This window comes from Oncorhynchus mykiss, chromosome 7 (assembly GCF_057628025.1).
Source record: "Oncorhynchus mykiss isolate SJ-2025 chromosome 7, ASM5762802v1, whole genome shotgun sequence".
NCBI classification, from domain to species: domain Eukaryota; kingdom Metazoa; phylum Chordata; class Actinopteri; order Salmoniformes; family Salmonidae; genus Oncorhynchus; species Oncorhynchus mykiss.
In genome coordinates, this window is record NC_143028.1 from 26161669 (window position 1) to 26169188 (window position 7520).

The following is a 7520-nucleotide window of genomic DNA, read 5'->3' on the forward strand; positions in this document are numbered from 1 at the left end:
GAGGAAGAGAGCCCCAGGGGTACAGGCAGACCGGTTTATATGCATTTCATACACTCTCCCAGATGTTACCTCTACAAAGAAACACTTGATCTCTCTTAGGGTGCTGACAGTTTGGGGACGGGAGGCTTGTTTTAAAGGGTTTTACTATGGATACTTGGTTTAATACCCTGCGTGAGTTGCAAAACTAAACTCCAGCTTGGGAAATGTCAACAGTAAAGAGATTCTTGAAAAGTCACTGCTTTTCACTGAGCACTTGTTTTTTACTGCCTCAGATTCACACTGACTTTAATTATGCACAAGACAATGTTTGACAAGTGACACCTAATACGAGGGCTTGAACGCTCCTGAATGGTTGTGCACTAATACCTTGTACTGTGTCCTCCTCCTCCTTACCACCTCTATGTCTGCAGACAGTCACATGGGAGCAAGTCCTGGAACCAATGAAGCATTAGCATCTTATTAAAGAACATCACGTCCCATGCCATCCATCTATCTCGACCCCCACACCACAATGCCCACATCCACAATTAACCACATTTTCAGAAGTACAGTTTTAGAAAGGCATCCTACTTAGGGATGCAGACTCTGTGGAGTCTTTCCTCTCCACACCACTTGATTAGATCCATGGCCCAATGACTTGGAACACAAAGGATGAAAGAGAGAGGGTGAAAAAGTGCCAGAAGTTGCACGACCATTCAGACTCACTGGTCTTTTCAAAGCAATCTTGTGATGATGATGGCAGAGGCAAAAGCTACATTAGCATGCCCTTTGTGCTCAGTAAAATCTTGAATAATGAGGCTGTTATTGGGAATTCCATTGATTCACCTGGGTGTGATGGTTAAACAAGCACTTCTAAAGACATGTTGGCATTTGTCATTTGTGTATAGTCTGTTATTTTATCATTTACTTTCTGTTAATGTAACCCAACAATGACCTTTCGCATGGTTTATCGCTGAGAGGCTACTCATACCAAAAAAAGTAACCACAACCTGCAAGCCTACCTCATATGACCTCTGGCAGTGAGTGACCGTCCAGGGACACATCAGCCTTCAGCTAGCTCTGCCTGACTCATGGCAGCCAGGGTCATGTTCATTAAGCATCAAATGGACAAAAACTGACTGAAACAGGGAGGAACAACCTGGACTTGTCTAATAAGACACATTTTTGTTGCAAAACATTTTCTTTCGTGTGCAGTAATAAACACGCCCCAGGAGTGGATGTCATGATGACATCATAGACTACCCCCAGGGCATTAGATAGCTGACAAGGGTGCTTATGACAGCCAGGCAGGAAGAGCGTCAACATCTGCCAGTAGGGGTACTCTTGACCAGATATTAAAGAGCAAAAGCCTGCCCTGCAGACTTGAGTTGTTGGTAATAGTTCAGAGGAGTTTGTGTGCCGATGTGGGCAATCCATGTCACTGAGGCATTCACTACAGTGCTCTCTGAGTTACGTAATGTTGTGTACCATGAGAACCTGAGCTAGATACTCAAACTAAACGGTCAGTACATCTGGAGCATGGGGTAGGTGGGTTGGGGTTACAGTAGTGAATGTGATTGTATGTACACAATTTGGGTTGTTGGTTTTCTGAAAGTATTGGGATGGTAACGGTCAAAGTGAAGAACTGGGGTCATATGAATCTCAGGCAGGTGGTTGGGTGTATTCATGCAAGAGAGAAAGGTCAAGTGTCTTTCCATCTTTGCACACTGTACTTTGAGCACAATGGGCAAATTCCTCCTTGGGTTATCAGACACACCCCATCTTGAGATAATCCCCTTCATCTTTTGACAAGACTTTGAAAATAGTTTATGGTGCCATTCCAAATCAGGTACTGCACAATCTTCAAACTGTCAATCATCCACCCACTCACCTTGACCCAAACACTTATACATGTACCGCACACCGATTGTGCGATAGCGGTCTTCTTGGATGTACCTTCCTGTGAGGTAAACAAGTTGTACAGGTGTATTTCACATTCTGTATAATAACTCCAGTAAACATTGACTTTTGTCCATTCTTTATTACATTATAAAAAACAAAGTGCTGCTGATAAACAGAACTTTAACTTGCAAATGAACCCCCCACCCCCAAAAAAATACTAAAATAATTTATGATACAATAAAACCAAAATATATACAACTAAATCTATATATAGTTGCTTCCAAGAGAGCAAACAAATTCTCAGGTTTCAGACCTGTTTGAGGTAGAGTACAGTAATCATGCTTTTAACAAAACATAACAGAATGAGTTAAGGCATGAGGCATTGTTCCACAATAACACACCAAATTCTTAACAGGTCAGGTCTTTAAAGTTCACGTGAGTAAATGGAAGTAGTAATTAACAGTTTTAGTAATTAATGGCAATAATTGGCATACATTACTTCAACCCCTTAAATTTTTAAACTTTGGATCCAGCCCAAAAAAACAAAACAAAAAACCAAACTACTGGATGAATCAATGTTGTTTCCATGTCATTTCAATGCTGAACCAACATGGAATAGACATTTCTACCCAGTGGGAATTTCATAACATATGGGGAATGTGGAAGAGACTGTATATACACAAGGTCCATTTTTCACTAACAAAATGGCTGCTCGATTTGATATAGCTTACTCTACAACATAGATGTATATGGTTGGTCTATGTAACATTGGTTACATAGTCTATTTTATGAACAATGACTTTGGCAAATCGCTAGGACAATAAATGACTAACATTATTGTACTAGGCTGAACATGGACCTGTTGTTCCAAACCAAACTTTTTTTTACTGATACGGGTTAACCGTCTCTCAGCAACTTTCACTTCTTAAACAGTCACCACCGTGGATGGATGAGACCATGCATTGAGTGTGCGCAGCATCAAGTCTTAAGTCAAGACCAGTATTTTCAAATCATCTCTAAACGATTTAGTTTTGTGCCTCATCTCGTCAGTCACACCATTGCCTCCTGAGCTGCTCCAGTTTAACTTTCAGCTGCTCCTGCCTCTCTCGGAGCTTGTCTCGCTTGTCATTTAGTCTCTGGCCCGCCAGCTCCAGGCCACGGATGCTGTCGCACGCCCTCTTCAGGATGACCACCTTGGAGGCCTTGTCGTTGTTGGACAGCTCAGGCACGTTGTCCCTGAGCCGCAGGAAACAGTTCTTCAGCTCGTTGCGCCGTTGCCTCTCCATCACGTTGTGGGTATGCCTCCTCTCCTCCTCATCCTCCACATCAGTCGACTGCCTAGAGCTAGACTGGTGTTGTTGACTGCTGAGGTTGTGTCGCGACGAGCGGCCCGACGAGCTGTGATGGTGGTGTCTGTGGGAGTCGGAGGACCGGGTGCGCTTGTGGTAGGAAGTGGACGAGGGCTCTGAGTGGAGGGGCGATGCAGGGCAGGGGGCGGCGTAGTTGTGCTGCAGCTGGATCTCCAGGTGTTGCCGCTTTAGGGCGCGCTGTCGCCGCCGGCTCTCTTCTACCGACTGGGAGAGTGAGGAGCTGGTGGTCCTCTTCACTGTCACCACGTCTATCTCCTCCTCTGTAGAGGAGAACCACAAGGGATTGGGTTAGCAGTCAATTCCGAAAACATTTGAAAAACTGCATTTCAGATGCCTTGGCTTTAGACTAACATTTTTAACTGCAAGTTTCTGGGCAATGCAGCCAACTTTCCTTTTGGGGTAATTATAGTGAACTGCAAGCTTGCACAGCAGATAATTAATGTTCTTCATTTTTGCAGAAATGCGTGAGGAAAAAAAAACTTACAATTAAAAAAATTTTTAAAAGTAGTCCTAAATTCACTTCCCTTATTATTATTATATTATGACATTTAAAAGCATGCATGATCAACTCATTACTGTACCAAAGTAACTTTCTAACAGTTCCTCTTCACATTTAAGCAAATAACGAAAGTCAATAAATGCACGGTATAACCTTTTCATTTACAAGCAGTGACCAAGAATGTGGACCAACTCACCAGAATCACTGGCACTGCTCGAATACGTTGAGAATTCACCTCCTGCTGAGCCGTAGTCTGAAGTCGACTCGCTGCCTTGCTCCTGACTGTCCAATAGTAAATCCTCATTCTCCAAAGCTTGGCATGCGAGCGCCACGCTGTGGCAATCCAGTGTGGAGCCGGCAATTTCCTCGAAAATACTTGTGTCTATGTCCGAGAGCAGCGGGCTGCTGGAGAGCACAGATGATAGCTTCTCCATAGACTTATCACCGAGGCAATGCCATAAACAGTCGTCGGACTCATCTGGCTGTTGGTCCTTTGTCTCGGTTGCACCGCCATCGTACAAAAAGTCACAATTCCAATTTAGTTGCGGGTCCTGATCCTCCAGGAGTATGTCTGAGACGTAGCTCAACTGGTCCTCCTTGGAAAGTGGTTTGGCATGGAGTCCAGTCTTCAATGGAGGGGACTGGGGTGGCGTGGGGAGCGACTGTAGGTCCTTCATCAAGCTCTGGCAGAATTCATCATCAAACAAGAGAGGCTCTGAGTAGAACCAGTCTAGTGACTGGGAGAAACTCTGCAGCATTCTGGCAGAATCTGGGAAGAGGGAAAAAAAGCCTGTTGAGTATGCACCTGTGATATAAGTCGACTTAGTGATGCTCTTAGTACATTGACTGCAAGCACAACCTTTTATTCATGTTTACATCCTTCACCCCGCCCCAATCTGGGTGACCATCAACAGGCTTTTAACCCCATGACATCATTTAAACAGGAGCACAACGTAGCCAAATGCGCGTTTTTCTCCTAAAAATAAACAATTTGCCTAGGTAATGCTAGCCAAGTCCCTCAACTCCTCCATGGAGTTAAGTGCAGACTATTTGTTATTAACTTCGACTCCTTCAAGTCGCTTTGCGTCGATACTTCAAAGGTGGAAATACTTAATCCCTTAGTGTATCCATGTTTGTCCTGTGATTGCGTGCCTTTAACGTTTCTATTTTAAGAAATTAAACGAACAATCAAATACCACCAACTTTCCTTGTTGAGATGCAATTAGCACATGCGCCTTCGCGCCGAGTTGCCATATTAGAGCAACAGCAACAATGAGGAAATAGTCGGTGGTTGTATTTAATTTACGTTTTATTAAAATGTATGGATTTCAGCAAACACTGGGCACGTTTAAGAGAGTACAATTTGAAGTATCGACGCATAGCGACTCGAACAGAGACGGAGGTACATTTCAAAAACGTATGTGCTCAACTCCGTGGACTTGGCTATGGTAAAGATCAACTAGGTAACAATTCAAAGACCGAGGTGCCTCCAGATAAAGATCATCCACTGGCTATTGCGAAACCTTGCCATCACCTAGTCTTGAGCAGTCAGTCACACAGTTCTTCAGTAGTCAATTATTATTTTACACACACACACACACTGGTTCCACTGCAGTTTAAAATCAACTTCTACAGCTCTCCCATTCACTCACATTTCAGAAATATACGCACATAAATGCCTCTATTTGAAATTGAACCTTTATTTAACTAGGCAAGTCAGTTAAGACCTAATTATTATTTACAATGATGGCCTATTCGGGGAACATGTTGAAAAGGCTGTAACTGCACTGCCGGTTAAAATGAGCATTTAATTAAATACCAGAAGACATTTTAAAGGGCAAAAGAGGTGCAGTTACCATAAGCAAACATTAGGTTAGCAGAACAGAGAAGGGCTATGTATAGCTATGCTGACGTTACACATGGACATTTAATTTGATTGTGAATACAAAATCGTTTGCATCGACCGTTGCACATTTACACGTTAGTGCCAACAATTGTCACGGTTTAACGTTAGAAGTACATATTCTTATACAAATCATCAACAAAGAAAACATGATTGAAGCTTAAACCATTCGAATGAATTATCCTTTTATGTATGCCTTCATGTCCTTTCAAATAAATATATCAAAGTCAGGTAACTAATAGCTAGCTAGGCAACGTAAACTACAAACAAAAAAAAATCAGCTACCGGCAAAAACCACGTGAAAAAAAAAAGCCATGTGAAATAATCTGTGTGACCGTAAATGTCAACTCTTACCTTTATTATTTCAGGGGTACGAGAAAGGGAAGAAGACGTTTTCGTGTCTTGATAAATTCCAACAAGATAAACTACTGTAATTATTCTGCCGTCTGTAAATGAACTGCACATCTGCTGGCGCCCCGTTATCTACCATAGTATACAAGATCCGTAGGTGTGGCAGCGAGACCCATTTCAGTATATACCACCACGATGCAGCAGTATCCCTCCACAGCACAAAAACGCGCCAAAACTTACAAATCTATATGGGACACTACAACAAAGAAATATTCCACTGCTGTAATAATGTTTATTGTGTATAAATCCGTGTGGATTTGCGCATAAAATACGGTGATTAAACACACACACAGCTAAACTTGTTTAAGGAAGGATCTATATTGTCTGGAGACGCGGATGGATCTGCTCTCCATGCGCATTATGGAATTCCAAGAAAATGGAGGCGTGGTGGTTACAAATTTACACCGTCCCTACCCATTTGAATTTGAAATGGAAACTGGTTTCGGGTAAGGACGTCTCAAGGATACCAAATAACACTGACCAAATGTACACTTGTGTACTCCCAAAAGAAGAATGTCTCGCCTGGTTCATACCAATAATGTATATAAATCCTGGATTGCGTTTGTTATGTATTGGCCAGTGAGTGGTTTTGAAGCCACCGGTCGGCCATATTGCCATTCCCCAGAAGGCGCAGTCATCAATAGGAATGAAAGGAATTATTTTAATTTTATTTAACCTTTATTTAACTAGGCAAGACAGTTAAGAACACATTTGTATTTACATTGACATCCTACCCCGCAACCTGGACGACGCTGGGCCAATTGTGTGCTGCTCTATGGGACTCCCAATCACGGCCGGTTGTGATACAACCTTGGAATGTAACCAGGATCTGTAGTGATACCTCAAGCACTGAGTTGCAGTGCCTTAGACCGCTGCCCCTACAGTATTTCAATTAAATGTTTAAAGGTCACAATTACATTTCTGTTGTTGTAGTGGGGACAGTAACACAATAACTTAAAAAAATTGACTTTAAGGGAAATGTTTTTATTTATGTTTTAATGTTTTTTTATGTTTAGCTCACATAATATAATTTAAAACTATGCATTACGGTGCCTTAACAGAGTAAACACGTCAAAAACAAATGTAGACAGGCATAAATCCATTTCTATTACAAATATGTTTTACACTGGTGGGGGAGTGCCAAGATGGAGGCACGGTGGCTTCAAAACAGCGCCCCTTGTTAGTAATCTAGTGTATACATTGCTCAAAAAATAAAGGGAACACTAAAATAACACATCCTAGACCTGAATGAATGAAATATTCTTATTAAATACTGTTTTCTTTACATAGTTGAATGTGCTGACAACAAAATCACACAAAAATGATCAATGGAAATCAAATTTATCAACCCATGGAGGTCTGGATTTGGAGTCACACTCAAAATTAAAGTGGAAAACCACACTACAGGGTGATCCAACTTTGTGAGGCTCAGTAGTGTGTGTGGCCTCCACGTGCC

The 7520-nt window shown here is 42.1% G+C and overlaps 1 protein-coding gene across 1 annotated transcript; it reads right to left on the reverse strand.

Moving 5' to 3' along the window:
• Positions 1–2005: 2005 nt before the first annotated feature.
• Positions 2006–6906, reverse strand: LOC110527649 (uncharacterized). The gene is made up of 3 exons (XM_021609062.3): positions 6008–6906; positions 3947–4519; positions 2006–3511 (listed from the first exon to the last, which is right to left on the reverse strand). Exons 2-3 carry the CDS (start codon positions 4506–4508, stop codon positions 2928–2930), a joined length of 1146 nt encoding a protein of 381 aa, XP_021464737.1. The 5' UTR covers positions 4509–4519; positions 6008–6906; the 3' UTR covers positions 2006–2927.
• Between the last annotated feature and the right edge of the window lie 614 nt (positions 6907–7520).

Bases quoted from the DNA above. Each gene is read 5' to 3' on its own strand.
- LOC110527649 (XM_021609062.3), bottom strand. From the start codon at position 4,508: ATGCTGCAGAGTTTCTCCCAGTCACTAGACTGGTTCTACTCAGAGCCT. The intron at 3,512-3,946 runs GTGAGTTGGTCC...TCTCCTCTACAG, and splicing joins GAGCAGTGCCAGTGATTCTG to AGGAGGAGATAGACGTGGTG.